Here is a 27,865-nt window from a genome sequence, read left to right on the forward strand (position 1 = left end):
GATGATAGATGGATTTGTAGCAATGTTGCTACTGCAGGTTTTTCTGTATCATGCTGTTTCTGGATTATTTTCTGAAATTCTTGGGGTAAATATTGGTTGTTTATTTATATAGAGCTCTTTGTACAGTAAGTATTGAGATTATACTTATAGAAACATAATTTAGCCAGGTGCAGTGGCTCACACCTGTAATCCCAGCACTTTGGGAGACCGAGGCAGATGGAGCATTTGAGGTCAGGAATTCGAGAGCAGCCTGGCCAACATGGTGAAACCCCGTCTCTACAGAAATATAAAAAAATTAGCCAGGCTTGGTGGTGCGTGCCTGTAATCCCAGCTACTTGGGAGGCTGAGACAGGAGAATCGCTTGAACCCAGGAGGTGGAGGTTGCAATGAGCCGAGATTGTGCCATTGCACTCCAGCCTGGGCAACAGAGCGAGAAATTCATCTCAAAACAACAACAACAAAAACAAAAACATAATTTAACACAATGAAATATAACCTAGATTTAGAATATAGTTCAATAAATTATCAAGCCCTGGTGCAAGTGGTTCATGCCTGTAATCTCAGCATTTAGGTGGCTGAGGCGGGAGGATCACTTGAGCCACAGTTTGAGGTGAGCCTGATTAACATAGTAAGATCTCATCTATACTAAGAAAACGTAAAAAATTAACATGGCATGGTGGTGTGCGCCTATGGTCCCAGCTGCTTGGGAGGCTGGAGAGGGGAGTGTCACTTGAGCCTGGGAGGTTGAGGATGATATAAGCTATGATTGTATCACTGCACTCCAACCTGGCAACAGAGCAAGGCTGTATCTCAGAAATAAAAAATAAAATAAAATAATGCACACAAGCATCCATATAACATCAACCCTAGCCAGAAAGTAAGAGAGTACGACCAGAATCACAACTAATCAACTGTAAATAGAGAAACTGTAAAGAGGGTCAACAAAATTTGTAAGTTGTTATTTGAAAACACTAGTAAAATTGTTAAGCTTCTTATGAGATCATCAAGGGAAGGTGAAGAACATGAGTAATTAGTTCCAGGAAGGAGAAAAGGAATATTGATATAGATCATACAGATATTAAGGAGATTATAAGATACTGTATGTCGATTTTTTTTTTTTGGCAACAAGTTTGGAATTACTGACTAATTTCACTCTTGTAAAAATCTTTAACCTACGTATTTGAAAATAGAATTCAGTAAGACAGAAACAGGAAAAGGTTACCATAACCACGTTAAAATTATGCTTGGGTCGAGCGTGTTAAATCACACCTGTAATTCCAGCACTTTGGGATGCTTAGGTGGGCAGATCACTTGAGCTCAGGAGTTTGAGACCAGCCTGGGCAACATGGTGAAACCCCATCTCTGCAAAAAAATACAAAAATTAGCTGGGTGTAGTAGCATATGCCTGTGGTCTCAGCTACTTGGGATGCTGAGGTGGGAGAATCACTTGAATCTGGGAGACATAGGTTGCAGTGAGCTGAGATTGTGCCACTGCACTTTAGCCTGGGTGACAGAGTGGGACTCTGTCTCAAAAAAAGAGAGAGAGAGAGAAAGAACGAAAGAAAGAGAAAGAATGAATTACACCTGGTATTTAAGTTTGCTTAACTGTGTTTTTTGGGGTGGGGGGGTTTTGAGATGGAGTCTCTGTCACCCAGGCTGGAGTACAATGGCATGATCTTGGCTCACTGCAACCTCCACCTCCCAGGTTCAAGCGATTCTCCTGCCTCAGCGTCCTGAGTAGCTGGGATTACAGGTTTCCGGCACTATGCCTGGCTAATTTTTTTGTATTTTTAGTAGGCAGGGTTTCACCATGTTGGCCAGGCTAGTCTCGAACTGCTGACCTCAAATGGTCCACTCACCTTGGCCTCCCAAAGTGCTGGGATTACAGGCGTAAGCCACCGTGCCCCACCTTCTTTTCTTTTTTTTTTTCTTTTTTCTTTTTTTTTTTTTTGAGACGGAGTTTCGCTCTGTCGCCCAGGCTGGAGTGCAGTGGCCGGATCTCAGCTTTTCTTTTTTTTAAGAGAACATCTCACTCTGTTGTCCGGGCCGGAGTGCAGTGGTGTGATCATCACTCACTGTAGCCTTGAACCACTGGATTCAAGCCATCCTCCCACCTTAACCTCCCTAGTACTTACTGCTGGGACTATGGCACACACCACTGCACTGGGTGAATTTTAAAATTTTTTGTAGATATAAGATTTTGCATTGTTGCAGAGGCTGGTCTTGAACTCCTGGCTTCAAAGATCCTCCCACCCAGCCAGTGCTGGGATTACTGACATGAGCCACCATGCCCAGCTTAGTTTGTTTAACTTTTAAAAAACAAATCAGTCCACTCCTAGATGCATACCCAAAAGACAGGAAAATGTAGGTTCACATAAAAATCTTGTACAAAAAGATTCATAGCAACATAATTCATAATTATAAAAAAGTAGAAACAACCCATACTTCCTATTAAACAGGTCTGTCAGGGTAGGGGAAGAAACCTCAAATGTTTATCAATGGATGAATGTATAAGCAAAATATAGAATATACATAGAATAGAATAATGTTCAGCCATAAAAAGGAATTAAGGTACATGCTACAACATGAATGAACCTTGAAAATAGTATGCAGAGTCACAGAAAGACCACATATATTGTGTTTTATGATTTTATTTGTCTGAAATGTCTAAGGCAAATTTATAGGGACAGAAATTAGCTTGGTGGTTGCCTAGGACTGGAACTATTTGGGAAAAGTGGTGAGTGACTACGAATGAGTATGGGGTTTGTTTCAGAGGTGATGGTTACACAAATTGTGAATATACTAAAAATTATTCAGCCGTCTACTGTAAAAGGGTAGATTTCATGTTATGTGTGTTATATATAAAAATACAGAAATAAGTATTATCCATTTAACAGAATTAAAGATAAAAATCCTTATGATTATTTCTGTAAGGAAAAGCATTCAATATTCGTTCATGATTAAAAGAAACCAACAGTGTTTCTGAATGGCATGTGGGATTTGAGCCGGAAAATGGTCTTTGATTCCAGCAACATGGAGACTTTGTACCACGGCCCATTCTTAGTGCTTGAATGTCCCAACGTGAAGCTGACGAAGCCGACCAGGCTGCACATGCCTTCAGCCATGACTGTGTATGCTTTGGTGGTGATGTCTTGCTTCCTCATGACCAGAGGAATAATTTATGATGTTATTGTTGAACCTCCAAGTGTTGGCTCTGTGACCGATGAACATGGGCATCAGAGGCCAGTAGCTTTCTTGGTGTACAGAGTAAATGGACAATATATTATTATGGAAGGACTTGCATCCAGCTTCCTGTTTACAGTGGGAGGTTTAGGTTTCATAATCCTGGACCAGTCAAATGCACCAGATATCCCCAAACGCAGCAAATTTCTTCTTCTATTCTTTGGATTTGTTTGTGTCCTATTGAGTTTTTTTTACAGTTAGAGTATTCATGAGAATGAAACTGCCAGGCAATCTGATAGGTTAGAGTGCCTTTTGAGAAGAAATCAATGGATACTGGATTTGCTCCTGTCAATGAAGTTTTAAAGTCTATACCAATCCGCTATTGTGAAATGTGGAAAAGAATGAAGAGCAGCAGTAAAGAAATATGTAGTGAAAACACTGGAAGTGTATTGATGCTTGGAGTAAAATTTCTTCTTGGTATCAGAGACAAGTTTATCACAGTATTTTTTTTCCTGCTGATCTGTTGAGATCAGTGATGTTGAGTGACATTCTCTTCTTAGTTTTTCGTTTTTTAAAGAAAATATACTCCAGTTTACAAATATAGTATTGAATAAAGTGATTATGTTTTATAGCCCCTTTAACTTTTTTTTGTAGATGACATTTCTGATTTTCAGAATTAATGTAAAATCAAGAAGCAAGATTCCATAAGTTGAGAATTCTGGATGGCTGATCAGTTTTACCTATGGTGCCTTGCCTTTTAATAGGGAGTGTGATAATACATTATTCCAAATATGTATGTATGACTGTTTCCTGAACAATAAGATCTATGAAAGGAGCAGAAATAATTTTTCTAATTAAAAACAAACAAAACCCTGGCAATTAGAAATACAAGGAATTTCCTTAATCAGATAAGGAATATCTGTAAACTTACAGCAGGTATTACAGTCACTGGTGATATATTGAGTGTTTTTCCTCTGGAACAGGATAAAAACATGTGGTCACTGCTTCCATTCGCACTGTTCTGGAGGTCCTAGCCAGTGCAATAAAGAAAAATAAGTAAGCCATAAGGACTGGAAAGGGAGAATAAACCATTGTTTTCTGTGATTATGTAAAAGAAACTATAGATGAATTATTGGCGAGTTTCACAAGCACAAAATGCAAGACACAAGTTTCATGAATGAATGTATTTCTGTAAATCGTCAACAAACAGAAAATGGAAAAAAATTGCTAGTAGCTCCAGAAAACACCAAATACCTAGGAATAAGTCTAATGATATGTAAAATATGTAAGATTAGAAAAAATAGAAAACAATATTGAGAGAAAATAAAGAAGACAATAAATAGAGGGATATACCACTTTAATATATTTTAGTCTTACTGTTGTGATATTTAGTTTTTATTGACTCAGTCTTTGAATTTATTAATCCATGGTAGTCCATCTCATGTAAATATTCCCCACTGATTTTTTAAAAAAATCAAATTTGTTGATGTAGTTTATATATATATATGATAAAATTCTCCCTTTAGAGGTATAGAGGATGAATTCTAACAAATGCGTATAGAATTATAACCAGCATTAAAATATAATTATGGTGCTTCTTTACTAGCAATGAACAATTGTAAACAAAGAATAAGAAAAACAGTACTTTTTTTAGAGTACCAAAAAAACAAGAAATAGTTGTATTTCTGACTATATATATGCAAGATTTGTATGTTGATATTATGCAACATGTTGGGAAAGATAAAAGAAGACCCTAATAAAAGGGAGCATATTCAGTGTTCATGAATTGGAAGACTCAAAATCTTTGAAATGTCATTTCTCTCCATATTGATCGATAGCTTCAGCATAATTCCAATCAAAATCTTCTCAGATTTTTGACAACTTGATTCTTTTTTTTGAGATGGATTCTCACTCTCACCCAGGCTGGAGTGCAGTGTTGCAATCTTACCTCACTGCAACCTTCCACCTCCTGGGTTCAAGTGATCTCCTACCTCAGCCTCCTGAGTAGCTGGGATTACAGGTGTGTGCCACCATGCCCAGCTGGTTTTTTTTTTTTTCCCCTGTATTTTTAGCAGAGACGGGGTTTCACCATGTTGGCCGGGTCAGTATTGAACTCCTGACCTCAAGTGATCTGCCCACCTCAGCCTCCCAAAGTGGTGGGATTACAGGTGTGAGATACTTTGCCTGGCCTTGACCACTTGACTCTAAAATTTTTATATAATATTAAAGGGACTAAAGTAGCATAAACAGTTTTGAAAAGAAAAAAAAGTTCTACACTCCCTAATTTTAAGAACTGCTCTAACACTACAGTAAGCAAGACATATAAATCAATAGCATAGTAGTTTACATATACATATGGCTAATTGTTTTTTGTCAAAGATTATGAGGCAGTTCAATGCCATACATTATACTGTATACAGAAATTACCCTGCAAGTTTATACTTAAACATGAAACCTAAAAGTACAACTTACAAAGAACTTACAGTGGCAAATCTTAGTGACTTTAGGTTAGGTGAAGATTTCTTATATAGAATCTGATAAGCCTGAGTCATAAAAGAGAAAACTGACAAAGTACATTTTATCAAAAATTGTAAAATTCTTCTGAAGAGAAAAATGATAGGATGAGCTGTAGTCTTGGAGAAAATGTTTATATAAAATCCATATTTGATAAGGACTTATATACAAAATAAAGAACTCTCACAATTCAGTAATAAGAAAACAACCCCCTAAAACAAATGAGCAATTAAAAATGGGGAAAAAAATGGAAGAAGTTCTAGAAATGGATAGTAGTGATTGTACAGCATTGGGAATATACTCAGTGCCACTTAAATTGTACACTTGAAGAGGGTTAGACGTGGTAAACTTTGTGTAATGTCTATTTCAACACGGAGACTGGTGAAGGATAATTTCCTGTGAATCTGTAATTATTTTAACAGAAAAAGTTCATAGAAAGCAAAGTATTTGCATTTACAAGGGAAGATGATAAATGGATAGCAAACAAATCCGTAAGAATGTGCTCATCATCATTCGTCATTGGGGAAATACAAAGTAAAGCCACATTGAGTTACGCCCATTCACCTATTAAAATGACTTTAAAGGAAACGAAAAATTCCAAGTGCTGGTGAGGATTGTGGAATAACAGGTACTCATATACATGCCTGGTGGGAAAGCATACCTTTATCATACCATCTGACAACCCCATTCTTAGGTTTTTATAAAAGTGGAATGAAAACACATCCAAACAAAAATATGTATGTGATATTATAGTGCCTTTATTAATACCTCCACTGATGTTTTTTTTCTTCTTCTTTTTTTAAGAGATGGGGGTCTCAATTTGTTGCCCAGGCTGGAGTGTAGTTGGTATTCACAGGCATAATCTTAGTGCACTGCAACCTCAAACTCCTGGGCTCAAGTGATCCTCCTCCATCACCCTCCTGTGTAGCTGGAACTACAGCCCTGCACCACTGTGCACAGCTTCCACACAGTGTGGAGGAACTGTGTGTGGAAGCTGTGCCCACTTCCATGGCTTTGAAGCCGAATGTTGTCCAGCTGTTGAAGCAGAATGTTGAATTAGTCAATTAGTTACTTTTTTTCTTATTTTATCTTTCCTCCTCTCTTTCTTCTTTCATCTCCTCCCACTTATTATTTAAAGTAGCAGATTTCTTGCTGAAAAGCATTTAGATAAGCAAAACCAGTTTGTTGTAGAATACAGTTAAAGGATGTCATCAGCTGATGGTGCTGGCTGTTTTTCCAGAGGCCTCACAGAATGATATTGGCTTGTTGATAAGGGAGTTCTGAGTCCAGGACTCGGCCTTATAGGCTCAGATACCCAACTGTTGATGGTACAATAACCACAAATCTGTTCGCAATGTGAGGAGCATTCAAATTAACCAAACTAGAAAGACTTGTGTATACTCAGAATGCTAATTGATAAGTTTTCTAAAAACTGGTACCTGTTAAACAGATTAGAATACTGTCTTTGATGAGTGAGAAGGGAACTTGGTAAACATGGGCATGAGAGTGAGAATAATTGAAGTAATTTGAGCGTCCAAGAGCCATCAGGGATAAAATTCATAACTTGATTTGCAGTGACCTGTAAGAGTATGGATTTCAACTACATTTCACTATCCTTGGGCAGTAACGCAGCATATACATAGCTTTGACGGTGACTATCTTCTCTTGTGATGAATACTTTCATTCTTTTGATATGTTTAAACGCTCAATTTTACATTGATCCACAGAACTGGCATCAGATACTCACAACGTAGCTCAGGATCTGTCAAACAAAAGTTCTTATGGACTCAAAGGTATGAATACTTAATTTTTTTAATTTTTTAAGTTAAGAATCTTATAAATTGCTTGCAATATCTTTCATTTTTTATCAAAGCTAGCTAATACAAATTTATCAGATAAATGTTTGTAAACTATACCCATTTATTTGGTAATCAAATTTGCAGTTTGCTAATGGAAATGTTTGATTGACTTTCAAGGTGCCACAGAATTTTCACCATTGTTTTCCTTTTTCCTAAGTGGCCTTCTTTAACATACATTCATTAGAGGACTAACACCAAGTTAAACTGAACCCGAAGCATTCATCTCAAATACATTATTTTAAGCTGAAAATAAGGATTGTTGAAGTTTTTCCCTTATGTTTTGGGGTGTAGGTCTAATGTGAACCAAATTAAAATTTTAATATTCCAAAATATGATTAGGACCTGAGCCTCTGCCTTCTGTATTTAATGTCTGGAATTTTTTATAGTCTGTATGGCTAGTTCCTGCAGTGTGGCACTTGCTTCTGACATGGGAGTTTTCCCTGTAATTTCCTGACACGCCACTCTATCATGTTGCATCTCTGCTTTTAACTGTTTTCCTGTTTTTCCTTCAGGCTACATAGTGCCTTGTACTTGCTTTTAAATGTACTCAGATTCTCACCCTACTATGCAAGTCCAAAGTTGTGTTTAATTATTTTCAAAATACTGCTCTCAAAGTGGTAGGCCAGTCTTTTTTTATTATTTTTATTATTTTATTTTTATTTTTATTATTTTTTTTGAGATGGAGTTTTGTTCTTGTTGCCCAGGCTGGAGTGCAATGGCATGATCTCGGCTCACTGCAACCTCCACCTCCTGGGTTCAAGCAATTCTGCCTCAGTCTCCCAAGTAACTGGGATTTATAGATGTGAGTCACCACCTCTGGCTAATTCTTTGTATTTTTAGTAGAGACGGGGTTTCACCATGTTGGCCAGGCTGGTCTCAAACTCCTGACCTCGGGTGATCCACCCACCTCTGCCTCCCGAAGTGCTGCAATTACAGGCATGAGCCACTGCTCCAGGCCTATTTATTTATTTATTTATTTATTTCTGAGATGGAGTCTCTGTTGCCCAGGCTGGAGCAGTGGCATGATCTCAGCTCACTGCAACCTCCGCCTCCCGGGTTCAAACGATTCTCCTGCCTCAGCCTCCCCAGTAGCTGGGACTATAGGCACACGCCACCACGCCCCGCTAATTTTTGTATTTTTAGTAGAGACAGGGTTTCACCATATTGACCAGGCTGGTCTTGAACTCCTGACCTCGTGATCCACCCACCTCAGCCTCCCAAAGTGCTGGGATTACAGGCATGAGCCACCATGCCCAGACTGTTTTTTTTTTATTTTTAAGATACCTCCTGAATTGTCATGGTAGGTCATTCTTACTGCATATCATGTATAAAAGCCTGTTTTAACTTACTACATTAACTGTATGTATAGTGGCTGAGCTGTTCAAATTTATGTGTATTTTATTGCAGTTTTAAAACTTAGAAAAAAGAATGTATATTTTAAGCTTTAGAATACTTTTAATATTTTTTATGTAGGTTTTTGTAATGTTTCATCATTGTTTTTCTCCTGGAAATTTTCCTTTGTATCCGTGTGTGTGTATCCTTTATATCTGTGTGTGTGTATATTTCATCTTCCCCATCAAGCTTTGTCTTACCATGCTGGCTTTCATTAACTTCATCCTCCACATTTCCAGTGTTATTAGTGGTTTCTCAGAATTAAATGTTTTCCGTTTTGAAACCATCTGTATTTTACACCCAAATATTGGCACAGTTTACATCATATTTCACAGAGAGCCATCCCAATCTGAAATCAGTATATCGTGTTAAAAACATTCCACAAATAAGGACTCTCTTTCTAAGAGACAATCATCATTTTACTTAGGAGGAGGTCAGTTATTCCCCTATTTACATGATTCTAAGGAAGGTAGACATGGTTACCTGACTTCTTTTGTCTCACAAGCATGCCCCTCCTCCTTTTCCCTCTCCATACACAACTTTTGGAGAGAAACAGAATTTTGTGTGTCAGATGATTAACTCCTTGCTTCCTATAAAGGAACTGAAAACATCCATAATCCCGCTTTCTGGGGTTAGTCGTCGTTAATTTCTTAGTGTATTTCCTTTAAAACTGTTATCTATGGGCATGTTTTTTAGTACATACTATAAACAATGGCCCTCTACTTATATAAGATCTGTAAATAAGCATTTTTTGAGTAGCAACACTTTTCTTTAAAGTACTTAGATGTGTTATGGAAGAGTATTCTGTAAGAACTGTTTGAGTGCATCCTGTGTACTGTCTTCAGAACTTAAAGCAGCAGACTTGATACAAGCAAGAGTAATGTTAAACTTTGCTGGAGACCTATTAGGAAACCATATAGTAGAGCTAACATTTTATTAAAAGGATGCTTCTCTAAATTTGATAGTTCAGTAATCCAACTAAAATAGGGTCCAAGACAGATTTGCCTTAAAATGAAATTTTTTGTTTTAAAGACTACATCATAAGAAATCAAACCATTGTTAAATGTCTATATTTGTGCTATGTCCATACTTTCTTAATCATGGCAGCATTGCTTGGATGTGACCTATATTGAAGCAAAATCCATTTTAAACACTGATTTGCGGTTATGTAGATAGTGACTACTAGTCAAGTTACATTTGTAAACATTACTTCAAAGAGAAGGGGAGAAAAGAAGTATTACTGATTTTACCGAGAATAGATTAAGATCATCCTGTTTCTTGGGTTGTAAACTAAATTGCTAGTGAGGTATATATATCTTTTCCTGAATAGTACACAAAAAGGATTCATTTGGACTCAGATTGTATTTGACTTTGTGGTATAAACTTTAATTGCTGTTGTTTCCCAACAGGGGCTTGGAAGAATTCTGTGGAGGAGTGGACAACAGAAGACTGGACTGAAGATGTAAGTGTTTGCTGTCAGATGAGACCTTTCTTTCTTTTTCTTTTTTCTTTTTTTTTTTTTGAGGTGGAATTTTGCTTTTGTTGCCCAGGCTAGAGTGCAGTGACGTGAACTCGGCTCATTGCAACCCTCACCTCCTGGATTCAAGCAATTCTCCTGCCTCATCCTCCCAAATAGCTGGGATTACAGGTGTGTGCCACCACGCCTGCCTAATTTTGTATTTTTTTTTAGCAGAAACGGTGTTTCACCATTTTGGTCAGGGTGGTCTCAAACTCCTGACCTCAGGTGATCCACCTGCCTCAGCCTCCCAAAGTGCTGGGATTACAGGTGTGAGACGCTGCGCCCGGCAGATACCTGTCTTTCGGTGTTTGCTGGGGGCTTTGTTACTTGGAAGAAAGAGCCTGAGACATCTTATCTCATCTTGGCTTCTTTTTTGTCATCGTAGCCAGGGTTTTAGAGAGTTGGCTTTTTTAGCAGATGCTTCTTAGAAGGAACTTAGTGTTTTCAGATTTTTGAGAATATTTGTTTTCATGCTTAAAAATGACCAAGTGTCAAGATGATTTGGGAAACTGGAAAAACCAAACAAGAAAAAAAGTTGAGGTGTTAGGCTGGGCGTAGTGGCTCACAACTATAATTCCAGCACTCTGAGAAGCTAAGGTATGAGGATCACCTAAAGCCAGGAATATGAGACCTACCTGAGTAACAAAGTGAGACCCTGTCTCTACAAAAAAATAATAATAAAAAAATTACCGGCCGGGCGCCATGGCTCAAGCCTGTAATCCCAGCACTTTGGGAGGCCGAGACGGGTGGATCATGAGGTCAGGAGATCGAGACCACCCTGGCTAACATGGTGAAACCCCATCTCTACTAAAAAATACAAAAAACTAGCCGGGCATGGTGGCGGGCGCCTGTGGTCCCAGCTACTCGGGAGGCTGAGACAGGAGAATGTCGTAAACCCAGGAGGCGGAGCTTGCAGTGAGCTGAGATCCGGCCACTGCAGTCCAACCTGGGTGACAGAGCGAGACTCCGTCTCAAAAAAAAAAAAAAAAAAATTACCTGGTTGTTTGGTTGTGCATCTGTAGTCTCAGCTACTCAGGAGGCTAAGGCAGGAGGATCTCTTGAGCCCAGGACTTCAGTGCTGCATTATCTTTCCACTGCCCTCTAGCCTGGGTGACAGAGCAAGAATGCGTCTTAAAGCAAACAAACAAAATTACCAGGTGTTAAGTAGGATTGATTTTTTTTTTTAAAGCTTATCTCTGTTTTGTTTGACCTGATAGCCAGCTGACACTGTTGCCCAGATTTGTGAACTACTATTCTTTAGAATATTTTCATTAAAGGAGAATCTATATTTTGGGTCACAGTTGAAAGTAACCTGAATAGGGTTGCTCTGGTTCCATGCCCAACCTCTTCCCGTTTTGACTAGAAGAACGCTTTAAAAAAAAAAAAAATTCGTTTATTCCACAGATATTTTTGAGCATATTACACTAGCTTCTGGGTACTGTCAGTCTATAAGTTCTGCTTTCAGCATAGTATTTTTTTTGGAAAAAAAAAAGTTAAATAATAAAGAGAAAAAAGGGATAAATAACCCAATACCATATTTTATACCTCTTTTCTGTTTGACTATCAAGTTCTAGAACTCTTGAGTTTGGTATCTGCCTGACACAGAGTTTGAGCAGACATTGAGCAGGAAAGAATAAATGGGTTACAAATACAGATCCTCAAAACTATTTACAATGACCCAGACTTTGAGATTCTATCTTTTTCTCTGTCTCCATATGTGTTTCCATTTATGCTAACAGGACCTGCTTGGAATGAGAAACAAGACACATGATTTCTGCTTGACTTGTTTAATGACCTTAGGCAGGGCATTATTCCTTGGGTCTTACTACTCCTTCACATACAGTATTATTTGTGTTTTAAGTGGTGTTTGAACAACCCACTACCATAGATAGGTTCATTTTACCTTGTAAAAAATAAGTATTTTAATTTTTTTTTTTTTTTTGAAACAGGGCCTTGCTCTTGCTCTGTCGCTCAGGCTGGAGTCCGGTGGTGCCATCATAGCTCACTGCAGCCTCAACCCCCCAGGCTCAAGCAGTTCTCTTGCCTTGGCTTCCCAAAGTGCCAGGATTGCAGGTGTAAGCCACCATGCCTGGCCAAAATTAAGCAATTTTTGGACAAGCATTTTTTTTTTTTTTTAAACTTTGCACTTTTGCTTCCTTTTTTTAGCAGGATTAAATCTGCCTTGTGAGGAGTGAGCTCGGTAGAGTGTGACAAAGATGAGAGTAGACATGTTCATTTAGTTAGGATTTGGGGGATATTTTCACTGCTGCTACATACTAATTGAAAGTCCTTAGTGTTACGATGCCACCTGGCTCTCTAGCTATCCCTGGCTGTGCATCATACTGGTATGATGTTTGATACCTTTAATATCAGCAGCTGGACTTGATAAGTGGTTATTTAAACCAGTGGAGGGTTGGGCACTAGTATTAAAGGGAAGTCAAAGTGGACAGTCTTTGGACACCTTACCTTATTTTGAACAGAACCATCCCACATATAAATGTTTTGTATTATTAACATTTTTGCTAGGGTTTTGTTGCGAGGTGGGTTAGGAGAAGGTTGCAGGGCTAAAAGCTTTACATCTGGTTGCCTGTCAGGATCAGCAGGCATGTTAGAAAATCAGCAAGGGATCAGAAGACAGAATTCTGTGTAAATTCTAGCTGTTGACCTTCAACAAGGCGTCTTTCCAGTCCGAGCCTCCTATTTTTCATCTGTATAATGAATATCATAATAACTGTCCTGCCTAAATTATTGGAGTTTTCTGTGGGTCACATGAAGTCTTTTGATGAACACGTGGTATCAGGCAGTATACATGTACTCCAGAGAGACATTAACATTCTGCTGTGTCAAAATATGTAATTCGTGAAAAGAGTTAACAGATAGAATTTGGGTATTTTTTTCTTTGGAATCACAAAAAATTTTAAATTTCTCTGCGGTGATACAAAGTAATGCTGATTGGTAGGGGAATAATCTAAAATGTGAATCCTAGATTCCTTCTAGATTTTAGAACAATAACTAGTCACCTCCTTTCTCCTTTTTTAAAAAATTTAATTAATCTATTTTTTATTTTTTGAGATGGAGTCTCTCCCTGTTGCGCAGGCTGGAGTGCAGTGGCACGATCTTGGCTCACTGCAACCTCCACCTCTGGGTTCAAGTGATTCTCCCACCCCAGCCTCCCGAGTAGCTGGAATTAATAGATGCGTGCCACCATGCCTGGCCAATTTTTGTATTTTTAGTAGAGACGGGATTTCACCATGTTGACCAGGCTGGTCTTGAATTCCTAACCTCAAGTGATCCGTCCGACTCGGATTCCCAAAGGTCTGGAATTACAGGCATGAGCTACTGCGCCCAGCCTTTTTTTTCATTTTAGAGACTAGGTCTTGCACTGTTGCCCAGCTCACTCCGTCCCCAAACACCTGTGCTCAAGGGATCCTCTTGCCTCAGCCTCCAAGTAGTTGAGATTACAGGTGCATGCCATTGTGCCTGGCCCTTCCTTTAAAAAAAAAAAAAAAAAAAGGCCAGACACAGTGGCTCACGCCTGTAATTCCAGCACTTTGGGAGGCCGCAGTGGGTGGATCACCTGAGGTCAGAAGTTCAAGACCAGCCTGGCCAACGTGGTGAAACCCTGTCTCTACTAAAAACACAAAATTAGCCGGGTGTGATGGTGGGTGCCTGTAATCCCAGTTACTTGGGAGAATGAGGCAGGAGAATCAGTTGAACCCGGGAGGCACTTGCAGTGAGCCGAGATTGCGCCATTGCACTCCAGCCTGGGCAACAGGAGCGAAACTCCGTCTCAAAAAAAATAAAAAATAAAAAACAAAAAGGCTGGGCACGGTGACTCATGCCTGTAATCCCCGCACTTTGGGAGGCCGAGGCGGGTGGATCACCTGAGGTCAGGAGTTCGAGACCAGCCTGGCCAGTATCGTGAAACTCTGTCTCCACTAAAAATACAAAATTAGCTGGGTATGGTGGCGCATGCCTGTAATCCCAGCTTCTTGGGATGCTGAGGCAGCAGAATTGCTTGAACCCAGGAGGTAGAGGTTGCGGTGAGCCGAGATCACGCCATTGCACTCCATCCTGGGCAGCAAGAGCAAAACGCCATCTCAAAAAAAAAAAAGAAGGGAACCATTCAGGGTTTTATTACCATGTTTAGATAGTCAGTGTTTATAGTAGTTCTCATTTACCTCATACTTCTTTTTCTTAAATTGATTTAATTTGTAAGTTTCTTTCAGGCAAAAATGGATTCACTGGAAATATGAAAATATGCTACCTTGGGGCAGGCACATTGGCTCATGCCTGTAATCCTAGCACTTTGGGAGGCTGAGGCAGGAGGATCGCTTGAGCCCAGGAGATCAAGATCTGCCTGGGCAACACAGGGAGGCCTTGTCTCTACAAAAAAATTTTAAAATAGCTGTGTGTGATGGCAGGTGCCTGTAGTCCCAGTTACTTGGGAGGTGGAGGTGGGAGGAATGCTTGAGCCTGGGAGGTTGAGTTTGTAGCTGCAGTGAGCCTCAGTGATCGTGTCACTGCATTCTTGCCTGGGTGACAGAGTGAGGTCTGTCTCCCAGAAAAGAAAAGAAGAAGAAAAAAAAAACCCTTCCCACACACCGTTTTGGAATAGGATGCAACTTAGGCCATTCTTGTTGACTTGTTGAAACAGTAAACAATTTAGCACTTTTATATTGTTGAAGAAAATGAACACCTACTGTCTGATTTACCTCCTGCTTACACATACTGTCTGAAGCAGGAAGTCTGGTTTTAAACAGTGTTTCTGAGACATTTAGAGTTGACAAGAATTATGGGACTCTTTTGAGTAGCATTTTTATGTTTTCCATGTTACCTCATTAGATCAACGTTTTCCAGGCTTTCAAAGCCGAGTCCCCACATTGAAAACGTAAAAAGAACACGTATCTTTTATTAATGTCAGTTGAGGTTTCAAAAAATTTATCCTGAATGCCATAAAAGTGAGTTAAAACAATGTACATGCAAGTATGTTTATTGTGGCACTATTCACAATAGCAAAGACTTGGAACCAACCCAAACGTCCATCAGTGACAGACTGGATTAAGAAAATGTGACGGCCGGGCGCGGTGGCTCAAGCCTGTAATCCCAGCACTTTGGGAGGCCGAGACGGGCGGATCATGAGGTCAGGAGATCAAGACCATCCTGGCTAACAAGGTGAAACCCCATCTCTACTAAAAATACAAAAAAATTAGCCGGGCATGGTGGCAGGCGCCTGTAGTCCCAGCTACTCGGGAGGCTGAGGCAGGAGAATGGCGTGAACCCGGGAGCTGGAGCTTGCAATGAGCTGAGATCGCGTCACTGCACTCCAGCCTGGGCCACAGAGCCAGACTCGGTCTCAAAAAAAAAAAAAAAAAAAAAAAAAAAAAAAAAAAAAAAAAAAAAAGAAAAGAAAATGTGACACATGTACACCATGGAATACTATGCAGCCTTAACAAAGGATGAGTTCATGTCCTTTGTAGGGACATGGATGCAACTGGCAACCATCATTCTCAGCAAACTATCGCAAGAACAGAAAACCAAACAGCACATGTTCTCACTCATAGTTTGGAACTGAACAATGAGAACACTTGGACACAGGAAGGGGAACATCACACAGCGGGGCCTGTTGTAGGGTGGAGGGATGGGGGAGGGATAGCATTTGCAGATCTACCTAATGTAAATGACGAGTTAATGGGTGCAGCACACCAGCATGGCACATGTGTACATATGTAACAAACCTGCAAGTTGCGCACATGTACCCTAGAACTTAAAGTATAATAAAAAATTTAAAAAACAATGTGCTTGTATCTCAAACTAATTATGCTGAGTGAAAGAAGCGAGAAATAAAGATTTGGATACTTTTATGATTTCATTTAAAATTCTAGAAAATGCAGCCTAATCTGTAGTGTCAGAAAGCATGTGAGTGGTTGTCTGAGGATGCAGACAAGTGGTGGGAATGAGCGATTCCACAGGGACAGGTGGAAATTGTGGGGGAGTAAAGAATATATTCACTGTCATAATTGTGGTGATGGTTTCATGGGAGCCTACGTATGCCAGACTTATTCAGTTATTTGGTTTGAATATTTGTGGTTTATTGGATGTGTTAGAATGTGATAAAATTAATTTTTTAAAAATAATAGAAACCCTTGGTTTAATAAAAATGAAATGCAAAATTATTCATCAATTAAATACTAAAGACATCTGTCTTTGGGGGGAGAAAACATCGATTATTTCACCTTTTCAAACTTCTTAATGACTTTTGAGGCAGGATCTCACTTTGTTCCCCAGGGTGGAGTGCAGTGGTGTGATGATGGCTCACTGCATCCTCAACCTCTGGACTGAAGCGATTCTCCAGCCTCAGCCTCCCATGTAGCTGGGACAGGTGCACACCACCATGACCAGCCAATTTTTTTTTTCCCCCCTACAGATGAAGTCTTACTCCTGGCCTCAAGCAGTCCTCTTGCCTCGGCCACCCAGAGTGTTGGGCTTTCAGGTGTGAGCCACCATTCCTGGCCACCTTCTCAATTTTTTGGCATTTTTGGTAGCTTTGTTGATGGGTTTATTGGTATTCTCATTTTGTGTAACGACAAATAGAGAAGTGAGTCTGCGGTTGAGCCCTGGTTTGAGTGTTTCACTGTGTTGTTTACCATTAATCTCATTTTCCTGATTTGAAATCATTCTTGTAGGCTTTTCAATCTAAAATTGCCTTCACTTGCAGCCGGGCGCCATGGCTTACACTTGTAATCCCAACACTTCGGGAGGCTGAGTGGGTGCATCACTTGAGGCTAGGAATTAGAAATTATCCTGGGCAACATGGCAAAACCCTGTCCCTACTAAAAATACAAACATTAGCCCGGTGTGATGGTGCATGCTGGTGCATGCCTGGAGGCCCAGCTACTCAGGAGGCTGAGGTGAGAAGATTGCTTGAACCTAGGAGGCACAGATTGCAGTGAGCCGAGATCACGTCACTGCACTCCTTCCTGGGCAACAGTGCCAGACCCTGTCTCAGAAAAAAAATTTGCATTCACTTGAAAATTACTTGTCACTTGTATGTTTCATTTTCTTTAGAATAGCTGTTACATGAAGTGTAAGAGACTACTGATGGCTACAAATGATCAGGAAGTCTGTGTTTTAGGTTTAATAGTATATAGAATAAGATTAAATTTTTCAACTTTCCATACAGCTTTCTGAAACAAAGGTCTTCACTGCCTCATCTGTTCCAGCAGAGAATCACATCTCACCTGGGCAAAGGTAAATACTTTTTGCCATCTTATATTTGTTATTCAAAGCATTACTGAAATCTTTTGCCTCAGGAAAAGAATTTTTATTTTTGGGTCTCTTTCTATTTTTTCCATTTTTATCCAAGGCTAACCTTTATTTTACTACTACTTGGTGATCTGACAGAGTTTCAGTCATTTCCTAATTGATGTATCCACTGATGAATTCAAATAGTAATCATTTTTGTGATTTGTTAGCAGTTGTTGCAGACATCATGTTAAACTTTTTTTTTTTTTTTCTCTTTTTTGAGACGTTAGTTTCGCTCTTCTTGCCCAGGCTGGAGTGCAATGGTGTGATCTCGGCTCATCGCAACCTCCGCCTCCTGGATTCAAGTGATTCTTCTGCCTCAGCCTCCCAAGTAGCTGGAATTGCAGGCATGCGCTACCACACCCGGCTAATTTTGTATTTTTAGTAGGAACAGAGTTTCTCCATGTTGGTTAGTCTCGTCTCGAACTCCCAACCTCAGGTGATCCACCCACCTCGGGCTCCCAAAGTGCTGGGATTACAGGTGTGAGCCACCACGTCCGGCTTTTTTTTTTTTTTTTTTTTTTTTTTGAGATGGTCTCACTCTGTCGCCTAGGCTGGAGTGCAGTGATGTGATCTCGGCTCACTGCACCCTCCACCTTCTGGGTTCAAGTGATTCTTCTGCCTCAGCCTCCCAAGTAGCTGGGACTTACAGGTGCCTGCCACCACGCCAGGCTAATTTTTGTATTTTTAGTAGAGATGTGGTTTCACCATATTGGCCAGGCTGGTCTCGAACTCCTGACCTCGTGATCTGCCTGCCTCGGTCTCCTAAAATGCTGGGATTACAGGCGTGAGCCAGCCTGCCCGGCTTAAACTTTTTAAATGGTTGCTATTTTCACTGTTGTAGACCTGTTTTTTTTTTTTTTTGACAGAATGAACTTAATACATTGTATCCTTTGATTTCTTCATGCACCATTTATTTAGATCTTCTGGAACTAATACAGATCTCTTACTCTATTTGAGTTCTACTAGTTTTACTCTACTAGATTACAGAAAAGGAAGGAATTTATGGGGTAACAACAACATTCTTAGAATGTGCACTGAACCAAATGACTGAAGAGCATTTATTTACATTCTAGTTTTCACACTAACTCTAAACACCTTTGAAAGTGGTTTCAAAGTGTAGTGATCTGGAAAGATAAGACTGGATACATATGATACCTTAGAAATGAAGACAGTTTTGAACCTAACAGGATCAATCTCATGCTAAATGAGATGGTGATGAGATTTCATTGTAGGGAAATAAAAATGATTAACGATTATGTCTTGTAGTATATTGTTTTGAGATTGTTCAGAGTTTCTTGTTAAATGCACATACCTTCTCTATTGTATTTATGATTCAGTGAATGTACTGGGATCATTGTCATGAAATTCAACTTGGCTATAGTCTATAAGGGAGAGGAACTCAGGGCTAGGAACTTTGCCGTGTGTCAGGAATGAGTCTTGAATTGTCCCAGAATCTGCCTGTCTCATTGACATAGTGAGAATGTCAGTTAGGAGAACTGATGGGAACTGGCCTTTGAAAGGATTGACTAGCATTCATTACCGGGTTAGGTAATCTGGCGCATCTGGCAGGTCCTACTACACTAGGTAAATTTAGAAAAGAGTTGGTACAGGAAGTTTGTAGCTTATTCTTGTCAAGTAGTCCAAATTGGAATATCTGTCTTTCTGGGGGTGTTTTGAGAGTTCTGGTTAACAATATATTTGTTACTATACTGTGCCTTTATTCCTGAATATTTTAAAGATAAAATTATATGGGCGTGTGTATGTGTATGTGTGTATGTGTGTGTATACACACACTTAAATGTATTTTGGGATAGAATGTAAAAATTTAAGATAAATGTGAAACTTGGCCAGGTAGGTTGGCTCACACCTATAATCCCAGCTCTTTGAGAGGCCAAGGCAGGCGACTCACTTGAGATCAGGAGTTTGAGACCAACCTGGCCAACATGGTGAAACCCTGTCTCTACTAAAAATACAAAAATTAGCCGGGCATGGTGGCACACACTTGTAATCCCAGCTACTTGGGAGGCTGGGAGGCACGAGAATCGCTTGAACCCAGGAGGCTGTGGTTGCAGTGAGCCAGGGTCACACCACTGCACTTCAGCCTTGGTAACAGAGTGAGACAGTCTCAGAAAAAAAAAAAAAAAAGAAACTTACTGAATTGTCTACTGCAGGTGAGGTCTTCATTCCCTAAAAATACAGATTTATTAGGAACTCTGGTTTTAGGTAATAAATTGATAAAATATTCTAGGTAAAGTGAACCAAACTTGAGAAAATTGGTTAATTTTACTTTATTGCTCCAGGTTTTCAAAGTTTATAATGTGTTAGTCATTACTCTGAAAATTTCTCAATACACCTTTTGATTCTCTTTTCTGCGAAGCCCTGCTTCAGTCTCTGTGGCTTTGTATGCTTTTTTGTGTGGATGATGCCCTCCTTTTGCCCCCTTAAACCCCATTTTCCAAAGGTTCTCCTCATTTGATTTTTAATGTAAATTCACTAATATTGATTGACTTCTCAGATTCATTTGTTGGTAAGATTTGCTTATGACTGATTCCTCATTGTTTTTTGTCTGCTTAGCATTGATCTGGTAACCTTGCTCCAGAAGCCTGTTCCTCACGGTCAAGCCTCAGAAGCCAACTCCTTTGAAACTTCCCAACAGCAGGGCTTTAGCCAAGCCCTTGTCTTCACAAATTCGCAACACAACAATCAGATGGCACCAGGGACTGGCAGCTCCACTGCTGTCAACTCGTATTCTCCTCAGAGCCTGGTAACTCACTTTTATTTCAGTATGGGATTTTAAGAAATATACCCATTAGCAAATGTATTCTAGAATATGATACATGCCTTATAATTACTTTCTAAATATAAGAATATCTACAGTAAGGCCGGGTATGATGGCTCATACCTGTAATCCCAGCACTTTGGGAGGCTGAGGCATGAGGATTACTTGAACCCAGGAGTTTGAAACCAGCCTGGGCAACAAAGCAAAACTCTGTCTCTACATAAAAGCAAACAACAAAAATTAGTTGAGTGTGGTGTTGTGTGCCTGTAGTCTCAGTTACTTGGGAGGCTGAGGCTGGAGGATCACTTGAGCCCAGGAGTTTGAGGTTGCAGTGAGCCATGATCATGCCACTGAACTCCAGACTGGGTGACAGAGCGAGACCCTATCTCTAAAACAAAACATCAGAAAATTCTACAGTAGATCTCAGTCCAGAAAACAATGATGTGGTAATTTCCAAGCACATAGCTGATGATTCCATGTGGAATTTAACTACCTGAGTTTCCTGGACAAAGATAAAAATTTTTTTATGATTTGTCGAATTCTTTCAACTGATGATCACTCTTGAGATTGAAAGCACCCCTTTCTTCTGAATAATGTTTTCTTTGGATTTTGTTTCATATTCTGTCTCTATAGTTAGTATATTCAGTTTCTCACTTATTTTCCAATTTACTTAAATGCAAAAGTTTATCAGAATTGACTTGCTATAAAATCATGTACAAACAGTTCTAAGTCTGCCTAGGTGCTTGTATTTTTTGCTTTTTTTTTTTCCTAACACCGTAAAATAAGCTACATTTTCTTAAAATGCCAAAAGATTAACAGAGGCCCTTATAGTTTGGGTGTGTTTTTATTGAAACAGTGTCATTTAGTGCTGTATGACTCTGACTTCCAATGTGAGTTAAGCTCCCATCCAGAAAGAACTTCAGGAACTGTTAGTGAAGGCTGTGAAGATAGGCTCATGGAAGTACAACCTTAGATCATAGCTTATACAAGAATGTTGCTTTAGAATGGTGAACTGAAGTTCCTACCCAACTGCAGAAAGTTCTGAGCTGGCAAGGGGAAGTTGGAAAGTTCTATGGACGCAGAACTACAGCTCTTCCTAGGGATAATTATTTTAGTTTGTTGCTGTGTTTTTCCTGAAATTTATTCCTGAGAAACAATTTTTTCCCCTGAGTCAAATCATTTGTTTTACCCTGATAAAATTGAGAATTGAATATTTAAACTTTTCATTAGTATTTTCTACTCTGTGTAGCCATATCATGTGTTGGGCCTGGGGACTTGGTGTTTTTAGTATCATTGGTATATGAGGTGGTATCAGTGCTTGAAGTAGGACAGCCCAAGGTTTCTCTATTTTGAGAAGGCCTAATAAAAACCCTGATTTTTAATTGAAGCACCAGAGTCTTTTCCTCCTCTGCCTTTCCCTCTACTACTGGTATAATTATGTAATGCTCTTCCTGACTTGCTGAAATCTATGCCTGTCCACTGAATTGATAAGAAGGACTTGAGTTTTCACAGCGATCTTCAGATATGTTGCTTTATGTCGTGACCAGCATGAGAATGACCAACATGAGAAGGCAGAATAAGAATTGTTTGTGTGGTGTTGTATTAGAGCAGTGGTTCTCAACCCTACAGCACTTTAAAAATCACTGGGAGCTGGGCACGGTGGCTCACACCTGTTATTCCAGCACTTTGGGAGGCCAAGGTGGGCGGATCACCTGAGGTCAGGAGTTCGAGACCAGCCTGGCCAACGTGGTAAAACCCCATCTCTACCAAAAATTAGCCAGGCCTGGTGGTGGGCGCCTATAATCCCAGCTACTCAGGAGGCTGAGGCAAGAGAATCACCTGAATGCGGGAGGTGGAGGTTGCAGTGAGCTGTCGTGCCATTGCACTCCAGCCTGGGCGACAAGAGAGAAACTCTATCTCAAAAAAAAACAAACAAAAAAAATCACTGGGGAGGCCAGGCATGGTGACTCATCGCTGTAAATCCCAGAAATTTGGGAGGCTGAGGCAGGAAGATTTTGAGATGCCAGGAATTTGAGACCAGCCCGGCAACATATCGAGACCTCATCTTGCTAAAATAAAATAAGTTGGGCGTCATGGCACATGCCCTGTAATCTTCGCTACTATAGTCCCAGCTACTTGAGAGGCTGGCGTGGGAGGATCACTTGAGCCCAGGAGTTTGTTCTGTGGCCCTCCAGCCTGGGTTGACAGCAAGACCTTGTCTCTAAATAATAATTATTGTAAAGTAAAATCCCTGGAGAACCTAGTAAATAACAACAGCAACAGAAGTGGGGATGGTATTTCCCGAGTCTCTGAAACAAAACGTGTCTTCATCTTTGGGATTGGAATTTGGGCACTGTTTGTGTTTGTGTGTATGTGCATGTGTGCACATGTGTGTATTGTATACATTTTAAAAGTCTCTCCATTGATTTAAATGTGTAGGTGGACTTAAGAGGCCTATGCTATGTATTACCTAGGGCACGGCAGTAGTCATTGATTCAGTGATTTCGCTGTGTTGTAAAGCACACAGTGCATTTGATAAAACTAGCTGATGCATGTTAGGGATTATGTAGGATAACAGGATGAAGAGAGTCATCACCTCGGAAGCCTTCATTGAATCAGTGGACTTGAGCTGGATTTTTGCAATTTGGTAGCAACCTCAGACTGGTTTATTGGGCAACCTGAAAAAACAATCTGGAGCAGTGATAAGTAATGTTAGCACAACTGTTTCAGTATGAGCGGATTCTGTGTCACAGCTGTCTGTAACCTAATGTTTTACTCAAAGTGGAGAAGTTTGGATTTCTATACAACTGGGATATTCCTTGCCTTTGAATGTTGATAATAGAAGTAATTGTTTCAACTTACTTGTGGGAAGGCAAAGTGCTTGTTTTTGACCTTAAATGGATATGAAATGTTATTTTTGGGCCAGGCGTGGTGGCTCACGCCTGTAATCCCAGCACTTTGGGAGGCCGAGGCGGGCAGATCACGAGGTCAGGAGATCGAGACCATCCTGGCTAACACGGTGAAACCCCGTCTCTACTAAGAAATACAAAAAACTAGCCGGGCGAGGTGGCAGCGCCTGTAGTCCCAGCTACTCGGGAGGCTGAGGCAGGAGAATGGCGTGAACCCGGGAGGCGGAGCTTGCAGTGAGCTGAGATCCGGCCACTGCACTCTAGCCTGGGCTACAGAGCGAGACTCGGTCTCAAAAAAAAAAAAATAATAAAATAAAATAAAATAAAATAAAAAAAAAAATAAAAAAAAAAATTAACCGGGCGTTGTGCTGGGCGCCTGTAGTCCCAGCTGCTCGGGAGGCTAAGGCAGGAGAATGGAGTGAACCCAGGAGGCGGAGCTTGCAGTGAGCCAAGATCATGCCACTGCACTCCAGCCTGGGTGACAGAGCGAGACTCCATCTCAAAAAAAAAGGAAAAGAAATATTATTTTTGATGAAGAACTTACATTTCAGAATGATCTGGATATGTAAAAATGTAGTTGATCTTCCATTGTCTTTTATAGTTCATCCTCTTTGGATATCGACCTGACAGGACAAATGGGGGAGGAGTAACATTATTTTCTTTGTGCTTATTTATGGAGCATATTTGGTGGTGTTAGTCATCTAAACAGCTTGAAATGAAAATAGTGTCCATGGTATTTGCTCAACTTCAAATACCTGTGTATTGCAGTGCCTCATTTTGGAATATTAACCCTTAAGTTCAGTTCTTTGACCTATTTGATCTTGTGTGTGTGCGCGCATGCATGCGTGCACGCACACGAGAGACGGAGTCTCACTTTGTCACCCAGGCTGGAGTGCAGTGGCGCAATCTCGGCTCACTGCAACCCCCACCTCCTGGGTTCAAGCTGTTCTCCTGTCTCAGCCTCCCGAGTAGCTGGGATTACAGGCATGCGCCACCATGCCTGGCTAATTTTTGTATTTTTAGTAGAGACGGGGTTTCACCATGTTGGCCAGGATGGTCTCTAACTCCTGACCTCAGGTGATCCACCCACCTCGGCTTCCTAAAGTACTGGGGTTACAGGTGTGAGCCACTGTGCCCAACCTGACCTGTATTTGATCTTGTGGGGTCATCTCACACTGATCTCTTCTTTGACTGAACATCTTGTAATCATTAAAGATGAAGACTGTGGTTCACAGATTAGGAAAATAATGTGTTTTTGTTGGTCAAGTATATCTTTGTCATGTATTTCATGGCATTCCTCTTTAGTTTTTTTAAAATAATGATATTTAATTGTGAACTAGTGACATCACTTTATTTTATTTTATTTATTTATTTTTTTGACACGAAGTCTCACTCTGTTGCCCAGGCTGGAGTACAGTGGCATGATCGTCGCTCACTGCAAGCTCTGCCTCCCAGGTTCACGCCATTCTCCTGCCTCAGCCTCCCGAGTAGCTGGGACTACAAGCGCCTGCCACCACTCCCGGCTAATTTTTTTGTATTTTTAGTAGAGACGGGGTTTCACTGTGTTAGCCAGAATGGTCTTGATCTCCTGACCTCGTGATCTGCCTGACCTTGTGATCCGCCCTTCTTGGCCTCCCAAAGTGTTGGGATTACAGGCGTGAGCCACCAAGCCTGGCCAATATCACTTTTAAAAATATTGATTTCTTCAAATTCATGGCAAATATTTCCCTTCCTTTTAACTTCTTATGTCAGAATGAGGAAGGGTAGCTATATTTATTTAGTCAATTTTTATTGCATAGTAATATTTTCATGTAGTATTTTCTAAGTTATATTTTAGTAATTCATATGTTTTAGATTATAGGTTTTAACATACTTGTGAAAATACTGATGTGTTTTAAAGCCTTGGGTACAAATTCTGTATTGCTGAGGATTTGTTCTTTTATCCCCCTTTTAAAGTCATCCGTCCTTGGCTCAGGATTTGGAGAGCTTGCACCACCAAAAATGGCAACCATCACCAACTCCCAGATTTTGGACCCATTGAAAGCTCCGAGTTTGGGCCAGTTTACCACCACCCCAAGTACACAGCAGAATAGTACAAGTCACCCTACAACTACTACTTCTTGGGACCTCAAGCCCCCAACATCCCAGTCCTCAGTCCTCAGTCATTTTGGTAGGTATACATTGTTTGTGAGTTTGCCCCCACTGAGGACGTTTCAAACTTTGGCAGAGTGTTGACTTGTGAACACTAATGTGGAATTTGTCCAGAGATGTTTCTTTTTAGCAGAACTCTTGCAGTTTCTCAGTTAAATCAGTCTTCCTTTGTTGTACAATACCTGCATTTATTTGTTTTTATTGTTCTTGATAGTTTCATTGTTAGTAGTGGTGGTGGTAGTACATACCTTGAAGAGTATGGTAAAAGCATACAAATATGAGCATCTAACACTTTGTGTAAATGCACAGACAGAATTTTCTGAGCTGTATTAGAATAGGATGGTGATAGAATGTGGAAAACTTATTTTAAGACTTTTTTTTTTTTTTTTGAGATGGGTCTTCCTGTGCTGCCCAGGCTTATCTCCATCCACCTCCTGGCCTCAGGCAGTCTTTTCATCTCAGCCTCCTGAGTAGCTGGGATTATAGATGTGCACCACTGTATCCAGCCTAGACAATATTTTACTCTATTATTTTATTTTAGTATTATTTTTTTGAGTCAGGATCTTGCTCTGTTGCACAGGCTGGAGTACAGTGGTGCAGTAACGCGTCACTGCCATCTTGACCTCCCAGGCTCAGTCGATCCTCCCACTTCAGCCTCTCTAGTAGCTGGGACTACAGGCACATGCCACCACTCCTGGCTGGTTTTTTTGTATTTTTTTATGTGACAGGATTTTGCCATGTTCCCCAGGCTGGTCTGGAACTCCTGCACTCAGGCGATCCACCCACCTCGGCCTCCAAAAGTGCTGAGATTGCAGGTGTGAACCACCACGCCCAGCCTGGACAGTATTTTAACTCACACTCTCATGCTTTCTCATTCTAACGTTTCGAAGTATCAGCTATGATTTCATCAAGCTTTACAATCTGTGGTTTGTATTGTAGAGGCCCCACGTATAGACGGGATGTTTTCTAAACTAAACTCCCACAGAAATTGTGACATTAAGCCACCATTCCCCACCAGCACTCACATGCCACACTGTATTAAGGAATAGCAGGGGATTTTATTAATTATGGAACTGGCCATGTGGACTGGTTTATGGTTAGGGCATATAGCAAGACAGGGGAGCATATTTCTCTGTTCTGTGAAATGACTTACTGTGTTGGAAGTACCTGAGACCATTCCTGAGTTTGAAGTGATGTCTACCAAGGGAAATCATTAGAGACTCAGTGCCCAAAGTTTTTGTTGGGACAAGAAATGTAGGTACCCTATGCCTATGTTTTTTGTTATAACACGTAGCAAAATTACAGTTTCCTAGAAGGAAAGCAGATGTTGAGCATAAACCACATCGTTTATACAGACATTCTTAGCACAGTGAGCCACCCTAATAGGTTGGTGTGTTGGCACCCTTTGCCAAGTACATACCAGCAGTTCAAATTCTCAGACACTAGCCAGGGTCCCGTCATCAAGCAGGCCTTTTTGAGAGCAATTGTAGGTCCCTATATTAACTTTTTCTGTACACATAACTAGTGAGTGATAGGACTTTTTTAGATAGAACCGTGGTATTCCCATATTCTTTATAAAGCCTATGGATTTGGTGCATGCCTATAATACCAAGTTCAAAAATGGGTGCATCTAAACCAGATCTGTCATTTGTTTTTTTAAATTAAATTCTATTCACACTTAGCCAACTGGGCATGGTGGCTCATGTAATCCCAGCACTTGGGGATGCAGAAGGAGGAGGATTGCTTGAGTCCAGGAGTTCGAGACCAGCCTGGGCAATGTGATGAGACGCAAAGGCTAAATATTAGGTTGTTGTACTCTGGCCCCATAGAGAAAAAGATGGCCAACCTGTGTCCCATATGGTAGAACTGGCTTTTCAAATCAGTAGTGAAAAAACAGTTTATTAAAACTGGATATCTAATTGAAATATGAAGTTGGCTCTCTATACCAAAATGCCAATAGGTCACAATAGTTAAACATAAGTAGTGAATCTAGAACTGTAATAGAGAAAACACAGAATAATTTTTTTGTTGTTCTGTGTGAGGGAGACCTTTCTAGGTATGGCAGAAAACACCAAATTAGAAGGCAGACAATGAAGAAAATACTCAATTTGTATAATAGACAAAAAGAGTGAATTTCCTTAATATATAAAGAGTAACTAAAAGCAGAACAACAAACAGGTTAAAAAACTGGCTAAAGAGGTAAGAACACAGTCTATAAGTAAAGAACACTTAAGTATATGAAATGATACTA

General features: G+C 40.2%; 1 protein-coding gene, 1 non-coding gene and 1 pseudogene across 3 annotated transcripts in view; all 3 read left to right on the forward strand.

Moving 5' to 3' along the window:
* Positions 1 to 27,865, forward strand: part of UBAP2 (ubiquitin associated protein 2) — a 135,421-nt gene that overhangs the window by 76,698 nt on the left and 30,858 nt on the right. For both annotated transcript variants that reach the window (XM_025358750.1, XM_025358749.1), the window contains exons 9-13: positions 7,425 to 7,490; positions 10,358 to 10,410; positions 17,651 to 17,718; positions 20,350 to 20,539; positions 25,420 to 25,633. In XM_025358750.1, the coding sequence (XP_025214535.1) occupies positions 7,425 to 7,490; positions 10,358 to 10,410; positions 17,651 to 17,718; positions 20,350 to 20,539; positions 25,420 to 25,633 (591 nt within the window). The remainder of the gene's footprint in view (positions 1 to 7,424; positions 7,491 to 10,357; positions 10,411 to 17,650; positions 17,719 to 20,349; positions 20,540 to 25,419; positions 25,634 to 27,865) is intronic.
* On the forward strand, positions 3,034 to 3,444 carry LOC112607635 (annotated as a pseudogene).
* On the forward strand, positions 20,981 to 21,062 carry LOC112608801. Its single transcript, XR_003116085.1, has one exon. It is a non-coding gene; the product is annotated as a small nucleolar RNA SNORD121A (small nucleolar RNA).

This window comes from Theropithecus gelada, chromosome 15 (genome assembly GCF_003255815.1).
Source record: "Theropithecus gelada isolate Dixy chromosome 15, Tgel_1.0, whole genome shotgun sequence".
Lineage (NCBI taxonomy): Eukaryota > Metazoa > Chordata > Mammalia > Primates > Cercopithecidae > Theropithecus > Theropithecus gelada.